Below are 17,597 nucleotides of genomic sequence, written 5' to 3'. Positions count from 1 at the left end.
TGGCAGGTTTTCCAGTGATGCTGAGTGACTGACACATAATGAGCTGCCCATGGGTATGTAAAGTATACAACTTGATGTTTTACCTATACATACACCTATGAAACCATCACTACAATCAAGATAATGAAATGTATCCATCACCCCTAAGCTTCCTCATAGTCAATTATAATCCCTCCTCCCAACCCTCCCCACTCCCCATCCCTGTCTCTTGGCAACCACTGATCTTTCAGTCCCGTGTGTGGGTTTTCTAGTTTACATAAATAGAACCACACAGTCCATACTTGGTTTTCCCTGGTTTCTTCCGCTCAGCATAATCTGACATTTGCCTATGCTGTTGTATGTACAATAATTCCTTCCCTTTTATTGCCAAGTAGTACTCCAGAGTATGACACAGCACCACTGGTTCATCCATTCACCTATTGATGGACATCTGGTTTATTTACGGTCTGGAACTATCACAAATACAGCTACTGTGAATACTCACGTACAAATTTTTGTACTTGTACCTATGCCTGCTTTCTTCCTGGGAAAATACCTGAGAATGGAATAGCTGGATCATTTGGTAGGTATGTGTTTTGAGTATGGCTGTTTTAAGGAATCCCTTCCATGTGGGTTTCAGAGTATAAAGGTATACAAGGTAAAGGTATGCACAGGTCACACGGGAACAAGCATCACACTCACCCACAGAGGTCACATCAGGCTGCAGCTGGCTTCATTTAAGTCCTCCTAATGTATGAACAGGGCTCCCAGAAGGGAGTATCTCCCAGGATGACCTATTGTTTTGTAACACGCTCAGAGCACAAGCTCCTGACACTTCAGAAAGGGCCCATGCGAGGATGAGATTCCAGGAGATCCTTTAAATGATAGCAACATATCATTTAAATAATGGTGACATCTCATTTGTCTAGAACAGAATACTTTTGACCAATACTGAAAGCTGCAACATGAACTAGGGCAGGTGCTCGGCAGGGGTGATCCCATCAGCATCACCTGGGAACTTGTTAGAAATGCACGTTCTCCCCAGCCCAGACCTATAGCATTGAAACGCTGAGGTGGAGCCCAGCAACCTGAGCTTTCACTATCCTTACAGGTGTTGTGATGCATGCTCTAGTTTATGATCCAGTAGCCTAGAACATCTTCTAAGCCTTTGGATTCTCTTGGAATTAAATCCATCCAAAGTCATGATACACAAAGAACTCATCCCCTCTAGGCCTTGTTCCACCCACATAGCTGTGGAGCCTACCCTGTTAGAGCTCTGCAAATGTAAAATCTCTTCAAAGAACCAAGTTACCAAATGGAATGCAAACCAACACAATAATGGTTGGCACTTCTTTCCCAAAGCACAAAAAAAAAAAAAAAAAAAAACTTAGGAACTCAATCATGAAAGCATTTAAATACGAATGTCAAAACCACCCATTTCTCTATGTGTGGCTTTCAAACTAGCATGTTATAGTATACATGAATCTAAAAAAAAAAGAAAAAGACAAAGATTTTAGGTGATACACTCCAACACTCTTTACTGCTCTAGAACCCTTACTGAAAATTAACACATCAGCAGGAAAATTAATCAAACTTGAACAGGAAGAATTTGAGTAAAAATATTGGGTATTTTTTGTTTTAATCTTCAGCTTAAGCATGATTTCCAATCAACATTATAATCGGAGAGAAGTTCTGATCATTTCCTTGGTATTTTACATGCTTAAAATTTAGCCCAGTCTTTGAAAACCCTCTCCAGCTTCTGGCCAAGCAGAACTTTGCCACTCACTTTGAACTTGCCGGCAAGGAAAGCCTTCTGAGGGTTCATCTTGCCCAAAACCAACTCCATAAAGACAGGTTCTGGGATTGTGAAGACAGTGTCTGCTGGGAGCCTGGCAGATCCTGGATACATGTCTCCAGAACCATTCTTCAGATCAATGGTCCACTGCAGAATGATCTTCCCATCTTTGGTGATGTCTAGCTGAAAGATGGCATTGACTTTCTTTACCAGTTGGGCCCCCACCTCTTTGATGTGATGGCTAATGTCCTCAAACACAGGGAAGCTCTGGAATTCTGACAGCTCTAGAGGGTGTGGCACAGCAGGTTCCCGAGCTGCACCCAGTTCCTTGAACTGGCCTGCCTGAGGTCCATCCCCTGCTTTGATCTTGTGTTGATGGTCGATTCTCTTCCACATCTTACTGTGCTGGTCCTCTTGACCTTGCCGTCTGGTTTGTGAGCAGCTGTAGCCAGATTAATATCCACAAGTCAGATTGTGACATCAAAGGTAAGGCCCAAATAGGTAATGAGGCTGGTGTGTGTGCTGCAGTCTTATTGGCCAAACAGATACTAAAATGTGACATAGGATGAGGTCTCAGGTAATTGTGAGGCAGATCCACACCAACACCACCCCAAACCAATCAGGGATGTTGGTCTCATAAGCCCAGAAAGTTCTGGTCCCTATGTTGGGAATAAGAGAAAATGGCTCCAGAAGGTTCTTTGGTGATATGAACTCTGTCTATCCCAGTAATAATCCTAACTCAGAGCAGCTATTCTGATTCCTTTAAAAGTGGATAATCCTTAAGGCACAAATCCTGATGCTAGATTTGGCATTACCTGGCTGCTGGTGGAACAGGAAATGCTTTTGGAAAAAAATGCTTACTGGAAAAAGAATCAGCACCAGGACTTGCATCAGAAAGCTTCAGAGACACAGTGAGAGAGTAGGGGGAAAGGAATATCCCTAAGATCAATAGAAGATGCTGCTAGCCTCACATGATAATTGTATATAACAACATGGCCTTTATTCTGAGCCGAGGTACTGTTGAAGGCATTGTACATGTGTTAACACTTTTAACCTTTATTATAACCCGCTGAAGTAGGTACTCTTTTTATTCCCATTTTACAGATGGGGAAACCGAGGCAAGGAGAAATGGAGTGACTTACCCAAAGTCACACAACTAGTAAGCAGTGTAGTCAGGTTTAAAAAAAAAAAAAAAAGATCTGGTATGGTATATTTCCTTTGGTACCTGATGGATGAGCTGGTATGATTAACATGGAGCAGTTAAACAAAATCCAGTGGCTCCCACTACCAAGACTTTACCCTGAGGCCACCTGGTATAGACATCTGCATGAAGAATTTTAAATGAAGAGGTGAGAAATCCTTGATAAAATTGCTGTGAGTCACCAAAAGCAAACTGAGCCCCATCATCACCAACTACCCATATCTGCTTTTCCTCAGGGCAGGGTTGTTCCTTCTGAATTATTCACACAGCTCCCCAACTAGGTTGCCACTCCTGCCTCAGCATGTCGAATGGGAACACAGTTCTAAGTCCACATGTGTCCTTTTTATGCGATTCGATCTTTTATAAGTATTTCTACCATTAAAGGAAGTCCAGTATGAATGGCCAACATACACATGGAAAGGTGCTCAACATCATGAGTCTCCAAGGACATGCAAATTTAAACACAATGAGACAACACTTCCCACCCATCAAACTCACTAATACTGGAATGACTGACAATGGCAAGTGTTGGCAAGGCTGTGGAGCAACTGGAGCTCCTGTGGCAGGATTGGTGGAAGTGCAAAATGCTGCCATTGCTGTGGAAGACTGCTTAGTAGGGTGGTAAAAGTCAAACATACACTCAGCACACAACTCATAGGTTCTCCTCTTGGGTATTTATGCAAGAGAAATAGAAGAATATATAATAAGTATTCCCAGAAGCATTGTCCATTAAAGCAAAAACACAGGAGAAAATCCAAATCTTTTCTTAGGTCCTTATCTTCTGTTCATCAACTGAAGATTAGATAACCTAATTGGCATAATTATAGAATGGAACACTATTTGGCAACCCAAAGGAATAATCTCCTGAATCACTCCACAACACAAATGAACTTCAGATGCATTATGGTAAGCCAGATTCAAAGGATGACATACTGTATGATTCTACTCATATGACCTTCTAAAAATGGCAAAACTGCAAAAAAAAAAAAAAAAATGACCAGTGTATTGGGGGTAGAAAGTGAGTTTGTCTACAAAGGGAATAATTTTTTTGTGTGGGGGTACGGGAGAATGATGGGAGAATGGTGGTAGTTACACAATTGTATACATTTGTCAAAATCCAGAACTATGTACTAAAAAGGATGCATTTAAATGTGTAAATTATACCTCAATAAGTCTGGCTTTAAAAACAAAAAGATGTAAAAAAAAAAAAAAAAAAAAGAGGCATGGGCAGATCCACATTGCTACTGGTATGAGCTCTGTCTACAGCAGAGGGCACAAGCCAAACCTGAAATACTGCATCTTTTTTCTTTTATTAGTTCCTATATCTATCAGTTGCTATTACTGCACTATAATACATAACTTTAAGCTTTAATTAGTTCTTATATCCATTAACTCTTGCTATATTATGTGTCAAAATAAACCACCTCAAAATTTTAGCAGCATATAACATTAAATGGTTATTTCTCAAATGTCTTTTGGGTGGCTGGGGTGTGCTGCCCTGGGCTGAGACTGGCTAGGCTGCTCTACTAGACACATATCTCCCACCTTCTGTCTGCAACCAATGGGCCAGCCAGGCATGTCCCTCCTGTGGTAATGGCAGAAGTACAAGAGCAGCAAGTTAGAAAGGCCCAGACTTGGCCCTGACTCAATGCCACTGTTGTCCATGAACCAGCAGCAAAAGCAACTCTTCAGAGCTAGGCGCAAAGTCAAAGGTTGGGGAAGCACGCTCTACCCCTGAAGAGGCCATGACAGGGCAAGAGGCAGGGAGACAAGAAAAACTGGGACTGATAATGCAATCTGCCACAGCTACTGACGTACATGTTCACATTTTAAGATCCAGATTTGTGGCTTTTTGTATGCATGGAAGAATCCACAACCTTGGATCCACATCTTTATCTGGCAACAATTAGCCATCATTGTAGAAAGGAGAGGCAGCTCACCACAGGCAGGAAGGGCTCCCCACAATTCACCATCAGCATTATCATCAGGATAACACTTTTCTAGGTGTCAGGTGTTCTGAGGAAATGTTCCAGAATTCCTGAGATCTTTTCCTCACTAAATTTCACCAAAAGTTCTACAAGAATTTGGACAATGTGAGTATCAAGGATCCTCAAGTTTGCCATCATATCCATCCCCTCAACATATTTGCTGAGCATCGATCATGGAAAGCCCTGGGCTGGCATTGTTAACAATACACACAGATGGAAAACAGGTGCTGAGGAGGATGTGGAGAGAGCCAAACCCTTGTGTACTGCTGGCGGGAGTGGAGAATGGTACATTATTGTGGGAAACAGTATGGCAGCTCCTCTAAAAATTAGCCATAGGATTACTATATGATCCAGCAGTAACACTCCTGGGTACATACCCGAAATAAGTGAAAGCAGGCACTTGTACAGATATTGGGACATCCATGTTCATAGCATCATTCTTCACAACAGCCAAGAGATGGAAACAACTCAAGTGTCTATCAACATATTAACAGATAAAGAAAATGTGGTATAAAAGAAGCAAAGGAAAAAAGACAGAGATAAATCAAGAAATAGACTCTTAACTATAGAAAAAAAAGTTGGGGATCCCTGGGTGGCACAGCGGTTTGGCGCCTGCCTTTGGCCCAGGGCGCGATCCTGGAGACCCGGGATCGAATCCCACGTCGGGCTCCCGGTGCATGGAGCCTGCTTCTCCATCTGCCTGTGTCTCTGTCTCTGTCTATGTCTCTGTCTCTCTCTCTCTCTCTGTGACTATCATAAATAAATATTAAAAAAAAAAAGAATCTTTATAGAAAAAAAAGTTGATGGTTACCAGAGAGGAGGTAGGTGGAGAGATGGGGGAAATAGGTGATGGGGACTAAGGAGTGTACTTGTCATTGTGAGTACTGGGTGATATATAGACTTGTTGGATTACTATATTGTACACCTGAAACTAATATAACACTGTATGTTAACTCTACTGGAATTAAATTTTTAAAAATAATAAAAACACTTATATGTTTTTTAAAATGTGGTAAACCCACAATGGAATATTATTCAGTCTTAGAAAGGAATGAAATTCCTATACATGCTACAATATATTTATTTTTTTTTTAATTTTTTTATTTACTTATGATAGTCACAGAGAGAGAGAGAGAGAGAGAGAGAGAGAGAGAGAGAGAGACAGAGATACAACACAGGCAGAGGGAGAAGCAAGCTCCATGCACCGGGAGCCCGATGCGGGACTCGATCCTGGGTCTCCAGGATCGCGCCCTGGGCCAAAGACAGGTGCTAAACCGCTGCGCCACCCAGGGATCCCCCTACATGCTACAATATAGAAGACACTATGCTGGGATCCCTGGGTGGCACAGCGGTTTGGCGCCTGCCTTTGGCCCAGGGCGCGATCCTGGAGACCTGGGATCGAGTCCCATGTCAGGCTCCCAGTGCATGGAGCCTGCTTCTCCCTCTACCTGTGTCTCTGCCTCTCTCTCTCTCTCTCTCTGTAACTATCATAAATAAATAAAAATTTAAAAAAAGAAGACACTATGCTAAGTGAAATCAGCTAGACACAAAAGGACAAATAGTGTATGATTCCACTTATATTAAGTACCTAAAATAGTCAAATCCACAGAAACAGAAAAAAAGAATAGTGGTTGCCAGGGGCTGAAAGGAGGAAAGAAATAGAGAATTCCTGTTTAATGGGCGCATAGTTTCAGTGTAGGAAGATAAAAAGTTCTTTTTTTTTTTTTTTAAAGATTCATTTATTTATTTTAGAGAGAAAGGAAGTGTGCAGGCAGGTGGAAGGGGCAGAGGGAGAAAATCTTTAAGCAGACTCCCCACTGAGTGCAGAGCCCAATGCAAGGCTCAATCCCACGACCCATGAGATCACAACCGGAGCTGAAACCAACAGCTAGACACTTAACCGATGGAGCCACCCAGGCACCCAAGAAGATAAAAAAAGTGCTGAAGACTGGACAGTGGTGATGGTTGCAGAACAATGCGAACATACTTAATGGCCCTTAACTGCACATTTAAAAATGGTTAAAATGGTAAATTTTATGTCATTTATTTTTTACCACATAAAAAAGAACACACAAAGAAAAATAAGTATGTCTAGAAAGCAGTTTAGCTTAGGAGAGAAAAACATACACATAAATATACAATGCAAACTATTGAAACTGCCCAAGAAAGAGACATGTAGTGGTTTTACAATATGTTCACACAGTCAAAACACATTACAACTTCCTATCTGCTCTCTCTGGAATTGCTCACTCTAGGTGAGACCACTGCCATATTGTGAGGACACCCCAGCAGTTCTACAGACAGGTTTATGAGTTGAGGGACTCAGGCCTCCTGCCTATGGCCACATGAGTGAGACGTCTTGTAAGCAGATCCTCCAGACCTACTCAAACCTTCAGATGACTGGCCCTTGGCCAACATCTCAATTGCAATCCCAAGACAGACTCTAAGATGGAATGGAAGGAAGAGGAATGGTCAAAAGAGTCTGAGCTTCAGAATAACTGCCAAAGTGGGAATCCAGACAAATGCCATTAATGTGTGCTGCATCTTTCAGAAGCAAAGTGTCAGCGATGGCAGCAAAGCATTGGCCCTAAGCAGACCCTTCAAAAGATTCCACTGGAAAGGGTGGGAGAGAATCAGGAAGGAAAGTAAGGAGACAGGACAATGGAAAGAAGTGTTTCTTAGGAGAAGGGAGGCATGAACACACTAATATACAGAAGGGAAGTAGAAAATGAGCAGGAAAATGCAAGGGAAATGGGAGGAAGCTATAGTGCAGCTAGGAACTTCCCTCCAGCCTGGGTTTTGATCCCAGCAGTAGGACCCTGGGCAAGCTGCCCATCCATGTGGTATTTCTGTCTCTCCACCACAAAGTGAGGACAACAGCAAACAAGTGCCAAGGCTTTTGCTGTAAGGATGAAGTGAGATAATCCGTAGAAAGTGTCTGGCACAGATACATGCTTTTCAAGGTTAGCTCTTCTCAGGAGATGAGATACAAAAGGAAACAAGATCCTGCTGGAACTAGTGGGAAAGGGAAGGTGGGCCTCAAAGAGGCATAGAGGATCCTTGCTCCTGTCCAACAAAGAGCAAGCAAAGGAAAATGAGCAAAGATACTGATGACTTTGAGATGAAGAGAAATATCACCAGTTGATGATCCCTGTCTATCTCTCCAGACTTTTCTTTCATCATGTACCTATAGAAGCCCTGGAGACCAGATGGTTTTACACTTCCCTCCTGAACATTCCTTGAACTTCCTGCCTCTAGGTTTGTGCAATCTGCCCTCTATTTCCATCAAAATTCTGTCTTTCCTTCACGCCTGTTTAAACCACATCAGCCTCTATCGAGCCCCACCCCCTGTGCAGTAAAATCTGCACAACTAGCTAGATATATGTCAGGTTTTGGGGGTCAGACACATGCTAAATGGGGGACAGGTGCACAGATTTAGCCCAAATCAAGCATGGAAAGAACCAGAAAACATTTTACTAAGACTACGGGGTCAGTGGGAAATCCAATAAATCATTTCTCTTCCCCCTCTGAATTATAACAAAATTGAGAACCAAGACAAGGAATGGCAGATGGAAACCAAAATTCTCCCTTTAAGTAATAACTGAGGGGGAGGGGCACCTAGCTGGCTCAGTTGGAAGACCACTGGACTCATAATCTTGGGGTTGTGAGTTTGAGTCTCATGTTGGGTATACAGATTAAAAAAATAAAAGTGATAACTAAAGGAAGCATAGTTGAATGAAAGTACTTAATATGAGGCCCCAGTGAACTTGCCAACTACGTCCCACAATACAAGGCAGAGTTATCCAACTACCTATCAGCCCCCATCCTGGGGGGCCTCTGCCTATGAGGCTGGTAGTGAGGGGCCCATTAAGGGAAAGTTCTGGACATGAAGGAGTTCAGCTTATACTTCCCAGATTGACCACCCAAAAAGTCATCACAAACATCATGAAAAAAACCCTCAACAAAGTAGGTTAAGAAGGAACATACTTCAACATAATAAAGGCCTTACTTGAAAAACTCACTGGGAACATCTACGCAATGGGAAAAAAACTGAAAGCTTTCCCCCTTTGTTTAAGGTCAGGAACAAGATAATATCCACTCTCACCACCTCTGTTCAACATAGTACTGGAAGTCCTAGCCACAGCAGTCAGACAAAAGCAACAAAAAAATTAAAAAGCATCCAAATTGGTAAGTAAAAAGTAAAATTTTCATTATTTGTAGATGAGGTGATACTATACAGAGAAAACATTAGAGATTCCAGCAAAAAAACTGCTGCAACAGATAAACAAATTCAGTAATTGCAGTATACAAAATCAATGTACAGAAATCTGTTGCACTTCTATACATTAATACTGAAACAGCAGAAAGAGAAATTAAGAAAACAATCCCACTTACAACTGCACCAAAAACAATAAAATACCTAGGGATAAAATTAATCAAAGAGATAAAAGACCCATACTTTTAATACTATAAAACAGCAATGAAAGAAATTGAAGACAACGTAAAGAAATGGAAAGATATTTCATGCCCATGAATTGAAGAATAAGTATTATTAAAATATCTATACTACCCAAAGTAACTACATATTTTTAAAAAGATTTTTATTTATTTATTTGAGAGAGGGAGATAAAACACAGAGGAAGTGCAAGAGGAAGAAGCAGACTCCCTGCTGAGCAGAGAACTCGACATGGGGTTCAATACCAGAACGTTGAGATCAGGACCTGAGCTGAAGACAGATGCTTAACTGGCTGAGCAATCCAGACACCCCAAAGCAACTACACATTTAATGCAATCCCTATCAAAATACCAATAGCACTTTTCAGAGAACTGAAACAAATAATCCTAAAATTTATATGGAACCACAAAAGACCTCAAATAGCCAAAGAAATCTTAAACAAGAAAAGCAAAGCTAGAGGCATCACAATTCCAGACTTCAAGTTATACTACAAAGATGTAGTAACCAAAACAGTGCGGTACTGGCACAAAAATAGGCATATAAATCAATGAAAAAGAACAGAAAATCCGTAAGTAAACCCACAATTCTATGGTCAACCAATCTTCAACAAAACAGGAAAGAATATTGAATGGGAAAAAGACAGTGTCTTCAATAAATGGTGTTGGGAAAACTGGACAGCAACATGCAAAAGAATGAAACTGGACCACTTTCTTACACCAAACACAAAGATAAACTCAAAATGGATTAAAGAGCTAAATGTGAGACCTGAAACCACAAAAATCCTTGAAGAGAGCACAGGCAGTAGTTTTTCTAACATTGGCTGTAGTAACATTTTTCTAGGTATGTCTCCTAAGGCAAGGGAAACAAAAGCAAAAATAAACTATTGGGACTGCATCAAAATAAAAACCTTCTGCACAGTGAAGGAAACAATTAAGACTAAAAGGCAGCCTACTCAATGGGAGAATATATCTTCAAATGACATATCTGATAAAGGGTTAGTGTCTAAAATATATAAAGCGCTGATACAACTCAACACCTCAAAATGAAAAATCCAATTTAAAAATAGGCAGAAGACATGAACAGACATTTTTCCAAAGACAATATCCAGATGACCAACAGACACATGAAAAGATGTCACTCATCATCAAAGAAATGCAAATCAAAACCACAATGAGATTCCACATCACACCAGTCAAAATGGCTAAAGTCAAAAACACAAGAAACAAGTGTTGGCAAGGATGTAGAGAAAAGGGAACCCTTGGGCACTGCTGGTGGGAGTGCAAACTAGTATAGCTGCTGTAGGAAACAATATGGAGGTTCCTCAAAAAGTTAAAAATAAAACTACCCTATGATCTAGTAATCACTCTACTGGGAATATGCTCAAAAAATACAAAAATGCTAATTCAAAGGGATACATACACCCCTATGTTTATAGCAACATTCTTTACAATTACTAAATTATGGAAGCAGCTCAAGTGTCCATGGTGGATAAAGACGTCATGCTATACATATACAGTGGAATATCATTTGCCCTTAAAAAATGAAATCTTGCCATTTGCAACATGGATGGAGCTAGAGAATATAATGTTAAGTGAAGTCAGTCAGAGAAAGACAATACCATATGGTTTCATCCATACATGGAATTTAAAAAACAAAACAAATGAGCAAAAGAAAAAAATGACAGAGAGAGAGACAAACTACGAAACAGACTCTTAACTGTAGAAAACAAATGATTACTGCTGGGGATGTGGAGGGAGAGAGATGAAATAAGTGAAGGTTAAGAGTACACTTATGATGAGCACCAGGTGATGTATAGAATTGTTGAGTCACTATATTACAAACCTGAAACTAATATAACACTACATGATAACTATACCAGAATTAAAATAAAAATCTTTTAAAAAATTATTCAGGAAATTAGGGGGCTTGCAAATTTTCTCTGTAATTGAGATAGTTTCAAGATAAAGAATAAAATCACAACAATTTTAAAAAGTCATCTGATGTATGCGAGTAAAGGGGTAAAGAGAGGCCAGGAGTGATCTGAGAAGTTGCTTTGGGGGAGAAATCCCTCCTTGAGGAAAAGAGGATAGAGACAAGCTGTGAGCTCTGTCTCATAGCAAACACTAGCTCAGCTAGGTGGGTGTGGATAGGGCAGGTTCAGAAGAGCCTGACCAGTGGGGCATGATTTTGCCCAATAGTCTGTCTTCATGTTTCATTTTATTCTCCCTCCCCCTCAAGTTTTGTTGGGGATTTCACAACTCAAACTGGGGGAATTCTCTCAACTGCCCTCACTCCTCCCCGAGCCTCCCATCTCTGGCAGCACGAATACTCCTTCTGTCAGTTAGCTTTGTGACCTGTGAATGAAGAGAACAGTGAATGTTGTAAATGTCAAAACAGGTTAGCTTGAGTTTTATTAAATAATCCAGAAAACAATAATTCATTTTTCCCAAATGGTACAGATTGAGGGGCTGTCAGAATCAAGTAGTCAGCAGAAACTAAAGGTTTAGACAGAAAAGCAGCTGTAAATAAGAAATGTGGACACAAGCACGGAGCCCAGCACTGCCCAATCAAATTTTTGGAGATAATGAAAATGTTGTGTGTGCTGTCCAAAGCGGTAGCCAATAGCCAGCCATCTGTGGCTGTGGAGCTGATGATTATGGCCAGTATGACTGAAGAACTGAATTGACTTTATTTAGCTACAAAGAATTTAAATTTTTTAAAAGATTTTACTTATTCCTTTATAAGAGGAAGGGCAGAAGGAGAGAGAGAGAATCTCAAGCAGACTCCATCTGATTGTGCGGAGCCCCACTCAAGGCTTGATCTCACCACTCTGAGATCATGACGTGAGCCAAAATCAACAATCAAATGCTTAAGCAACTGAGACACCCAGCTGCCCCTACAAGGAATTTAAATTTAAATGATCACGTATGATTTCACATCAGCATCCTGGGAAACAACCTGAGTCACTATTGTCCTAACCACCATATGGAAGTTACATGGGTATCTAGTAGCTGCTGCTGTTGAATTTAATTGCTGAATTACACCAGACTCATTCAAAAATCCCCAATAACTCATTCGAGGCTACCATACATGTGGAATAGAGCCCAGCTCCCATTGGTAAGGTCTGGCCCATGTGAAGACACTCCATTCTTGGACAAAGCTCAAGGCCTAAAGACAACATACATACTTCAAATGGTACTGTTATATTTATCTTTGACTAGGACAAAAATATGCCCAAATGGGCAATTACTGGGCAACTTCCAATTTAAATTCTATAAGGTATGACTGTCTGTAAAACCAACATATTTAGCTCTTTTGTACAGCCCATCCGAATTGTTCCTGATGGATGTTCCTAGTTATCTATTGCTACAATAATGCTGTGTAACAAACCACCCCCAAACTCCCTGGCTTAAAGCAGTAAGCATTTATTTAGCTCATGAGTTTGGGCTGGGTTCAACTGAGTGATTCTTCCGTCTTCTCTGGGCTCATTCACACCTGGAAGTTTGTCTACCAATTGATGTGCTTATGCCATGTGACACTCATTCTCCAGCCGGCTAACGTACACACATTGTCAAAGAGGAAGCAGAGCAGGAATAATCTCAACTATGTGACTATTGTTCCAGCCTCTGCTTGCACCTATTGGCCAAAGAACAACACATGGGCAAACCCAGAGTCACAGTGGGAGGGCACATGCTACATGGTAGAGGGTATTGTCATGGATTCAATGTTTGTGTACCCTCAAAATTCATATGGTGAAACTTCACCCCCATGATGTGATAGTATTAAGAAATGGTGCCTGTGGGTGCTAATGAGGATTAGATGAGGTCAAGGGTAGAGCCCTCATAAATGGGATTGGTGTCCTTATAATTACAATCATAAGACAGCTTGCTTCCCCTCTCTGCTCTCCACCATATGAGGCTAAGATGAGAAGCTGGCTGTCTGCCACCTAGAAGAGGGCTCTTACCAGAGCTGGCACCATACTGGCATCCTGACCTTGGGACCTCTGGCCTCCAGTACAGTGAAAAATAAATTCATGTTATGTATAAGCCATCTGGGATGGTATTGTTGTTATAGTAGCCCACACTAAGACAGGTGTAGAAACACGAAAGGGTAAAAATCAACAATGCGATTAATCTATCACGCCCACAGAAGGAGAGTGTCAAGTCCTGGAAGCCTTTCTGGAAAAATAAAAATCAAGTGAATGCCACCAAACTCATCTATAAATATATTCTTAAAGTTCCAGGAAGTCTTAAAAGCATTTAAAATTTTTAAACATAAAGAACAGAGATCACACCCTCCCTCTATCAAAAGACATCACTTCATTGGCTTTAAGGGCATTCCTATTTTAAGAGGAAGCTAAATAAAGGGTAAAGACGTGCCAAGACCCAAAATAAAATAGTTATATTTATCTTCTAATATATCATGTGCGTGCCCAAGTGGTAACTCTTTTTGAAATTAGGTAAGACGTATTAGGTGATGCCTGCCCACAGATTAGTGAAAGTGATCTTGAGCAAACAAAACTTAGAGAGTTTCTGAGATAAGTGAAGCACTTTTCCAATGATGCTGACGCTACACAAGGCATTGTTTAGAGTACCTTTTGCAAGTGCTGTCAGAAACAAAAGGCTCATTCTTGTACTGCCCAGGGCCATTCGGAACCCTTCCAGCCACACATACCCAGAACAGTCACAACTCACGGGGCTTATTATTATCTCCCACTACAGTCCTGAGGCAGGGCGAGAGTGACCACCCGCTGGGCATGCTCAGGCCCGGCACGCTGCACCTCAGTGCTTCATAATCCTAGGAACGCCGCAGATACCCAGGAAGAAGCTGGCTCCTCCGGGGCTGCTTCCTTGGGCAGCTCAAGGAGCTTCACAGACCAAGGTCCTTCCTGCCGTCGTTCTGCAACACGTTCTCCCAAGGCCAGCGTCCCTTGTGGAAGTATTAATTTGGGCAACATCTAGTAGGACAAAAAGCCACTTCCTCCCATGCTTCCCCCTTTATTCTAAGGGCTGATTCTTCGGCAGCCCTCAGTGACTTCTCCTCCGCCTCAGCGCTAGGGCTGGGTCCGTCACCCTTGGCAGCACCGCCTCAGGTTCACCCCGGCCCGCCACGCCGCGTTCGGCCAGCTCTCCCAGAATGCCTAGCGGCGGGGACGAGCGTGATCGCTGGAACCAAACCCGGGCGCGCGGGCGAAGAGAGAGAACCAGCAGCGCGTGCTGCACCGCCCGTGTGCCGGGAACTCCACTAGGAATAACATGGAATCCGGGACATGTAATACACCTGAGGGCGGGAGCTGGTGGCACAGCTGTCGCCGCCGTGCCCGGAGCCCAGCCAGCGGGCAGCGGCCGAGGGGCTGAAGGGAGCTGACGTTGCTGCAGGCCCGCCGCCGCCGGCTCATCTCGCGGAAGGGCCGCTCGAGTGTTACGGCCGCCTGCTGCCCGCCGCCCGCCGCCCGCCAGCCCGCCGGGGAGCCAGAGGTCGGCGCCAATCCCAAGACCTGCCACGGCACGTGCGCCCACAAACTGGCCTTTCAAGGGTCGAAAGGCTACAGTGTGGCGTCACTTCCGCCTTCAGGCTCGCGAGGTCAGTGGTCCACGCTAACCCCGGAAATCTGGGAGTGGAATTCTGGGAAATGTAGTTCCAGGTTGGCCAAAATTGACATGGAACTAAGCCAGAAGCAAGCCACCCTGAGTGTGCCTTCAATCCTTAGTTAAATTAGTTAACTCCTCAGGTTAAGTATACGGGATAAAGTAGTTGAATAGGATGAACGCTGGATTTTAGCTACTATGGAGGAAAATTGTCACTTTTTTCTCATTTTCTTTCATTTTTTCCCCCAGTCACTGCTATAGACTCTGGTTGCCCAACCAGACTGCAGCAAAGAAATACAACTTGCCAAGTCTTTCAGTCATTCCCACTAACCCACGGTTTGGACATACTGTTGGGAGTCCTGGGAAGGATAAACTGCTGACGATCCCTTGGGGAAAAAGTCAGATGCTAATTAATCCTAAGAGCTCAGTCAGCCCCTACATTTTACTCAACTCAGTAAATCAAAAGCACTGTACCCGCGGGACAAATCTCAAAAAATTCCCTCAGCAGTTTTGAAAGATTTACCAACCCTAAAGATACGGAGTGCAGGGAGGGAATGAATACCAAGGGACCAGATCTCTGACAGACAGCAGGAGAGATGCCTGTTTCAGAAGGATGTTTGGTTCAAGTGCATTACTTAATAGTGGTTTACCATGACTATACACATCAGAGAAGCCTAAAGTCTTAAGGTAAGAAAGTCTGCAAATATTTTGTCTAATTATTCATTTTTAAATGAGGATCCTTACTGATAGATACAACAACGTGTGTGAATATAAAAATATTATGCCAAATAGAAGCTGGACAGATTACATAGTGTATAATTCCATTTATACACTAACCCGGACAAAACTAATCTATACTAGAAAAAAATCAAAATAGTCTTTAGCCTCGGGTGTGAGGATGGGATTAACTGGGAAGGGACATGAAGAAACTTTCAGGGGTGATGAGTACATGCCTTGGTCAAAATTCACCATCAGGGTGATGTGTACCGATGTCTGCAACTTACTTCAAAATGAACCAAAAAATAAGATGGACTGATGGATGGAAAGAAAGATGGATAGACAGGCATGCAACAAAACAAATACAACAAAATGTTAATTGTAGCATCTAGGCAGCAGTTATGTGGGTATTCATGGTTCAGCCCAGGACTGAATCATAGATATCAACATACTGACTGGAGAAGAGATGAGAAGGAAGGCAGTAGAGAAGGATTAATAAAAATTACAATTACATGGACAATATCAACCAGCAGGCCAGACATTCAGAATGCATAGTGTAGTTCATTCTATTCTTTTCCAGATATCTGAAATACAATCACCCCACTGAATCAGCTCCTCTCACAGTAATGAGGTGTTTGCTATATGACTGCCCCAAGCTGAGTGCTTTTGCAAATTTTGTCTCTAAAAATCTCTCTCTGTGTATCCTCCTTTCAGTGGGCCTGTATCAGTCAGCTCTAATACAGTGTGCTATGTTATAGCACCACCAAAAAACTCAGTGACTCACAACAGTAAGCAATTGTCTCTTGCTTACATGTTTGCAGAGAGGCTAGATTGGCTGGTCTAGGCTGAGCTCAGTTGGGCTAAGCTCCAAGTTCTCATCCATGTGTCTCATCCTCCTTGACCAGCAGACTCCCTGAGGCATGTTCTTCTCCTGATGATGACTGAAATGCAAGAAGGCAAGACCTCCTGCACGAGGACATTTTAAGACTTTACTCACATGATCTCTGTTAAAATTCCATTAGGCTAAGGCAAGTAACACAGTTAATCTAAATAATCATTCACCCAGATCTGGAAATGAAGGGTTCACCTGTAGCTAGCTAGCTCTTTACTTATCACTGCAAGAGATTCTGGGACTTCTTTTTTTTTGCCAGGGTCTAGTGATGTGGGCTAGAACCCTCTTCCTGAAGCCTTTCTCTGCTTGGTTGGGATCTCCATGTCTTCCACCATGCAGTAAAAACAATTGTTGAGTGTGTAACTATACTAATTCCTGTGAACTGTTCTATTTTGCCTCTTAAGCTTCCCTCAAGGTACAATCCCAAGGGGACAATTACAAACATCTGGCCAAGAGAAGGAATACAGGGCACTTGTTTTTCTGTTTTAAGAGAAGTCAATTAGAGTTTCAATTTCCACTGTTAAATGTCACCTTTTTACAACATCCTGGAGGGAGAGTTGGCAGCTCTGTTGTTAGGGGAATAAAAACTCTTTCAAGGAAAGGCTTATTGTCTAAAAGACATGGAAGGGTCCAGAGATTAAAGGACCCTCTCAGGCTGTCTGAATTTCCCAGAGATCTCAGTTTCTATTTTGAGCTGAACATTTGGCTTCCCTTGTAGCCTCGAGTGAGCTTTTTAGCCTCCCTGCACCACTCTTCTACCGTTTGCAAAAAGGGATAATAAGACTTGCTGCTGGGTAATGCATATAAAGTGCGCTGAGGAACTCAGACGGAAGGTAGGCTTCTCGAGGGGAAAGCTGTCAGGCTGTTTTCTCCTGATCTCTGGATATTATCAGTGTCTGGTACCCCTCATTAGAGCATCTGGTCCTTTCTCAGAGAAGTTAGACGAAAGCCAGAATAAGTGGAGGAGAGAGGATTCCTTCT

General features: G+C 42.2%; 1 protein-coding gene across 1 annotated transcript; it reads right to left on the bottom strand.

Moving 5' to 3' along the window:
• Positions 1–1,592: 1,592 nt before the first annotated feature.
• On the bottom strand, positions 1,593–14,059 carry SCP2D1 (SCP2 sterol binding domain containing 1). Its single transcript, XM_026002289.2, has 2 exons — positions 14,014–14,059; positions 1,593–2,216 (listed from the first exon to the last, which is right to left on the bottom strand). The coding sequence occupies exon 2, from the start codon at positions 2,168–2,170 to the stop codon at positions 1,700–1,702; it is 471 nt and encodes a 156-aa protein (XP_025858074.1). The 5' UTR covers positions 2,171–2,216; positions 14,014–14,059; the 3' UTR covers positions 1,593–1,699.
• Positions 14,060–17,597: the final 3,538 nt, after the last annotated feature.

Source organism: Vulpes vulpes, chromosome 14 (assembly GCF_048418805.1).
Source record: "Vulpes vulpes isolate BD-2025 chromosome 14, VulVul3, whole genome shotgun sequence".
Lineage (NCBI taxonomy): Eukaryota > Metazoa > Chordata > Mammalia > Carnivora > Canidae > Vulpes > Vulpes vulpes.
This window is presented reverse-complemented; position numbering and strand designations above follow the sequence as displayed.

Bases quoted from the DNA above. Each gene is read 5' to 3' on its own strand.
- SCP2D1 (XM_026002289.2), bottom strand. From the start codon at position 2,170: ATGTGGAAGAGAATCGACCATCAACACAAGATCAAAGCAGGGGATGGA.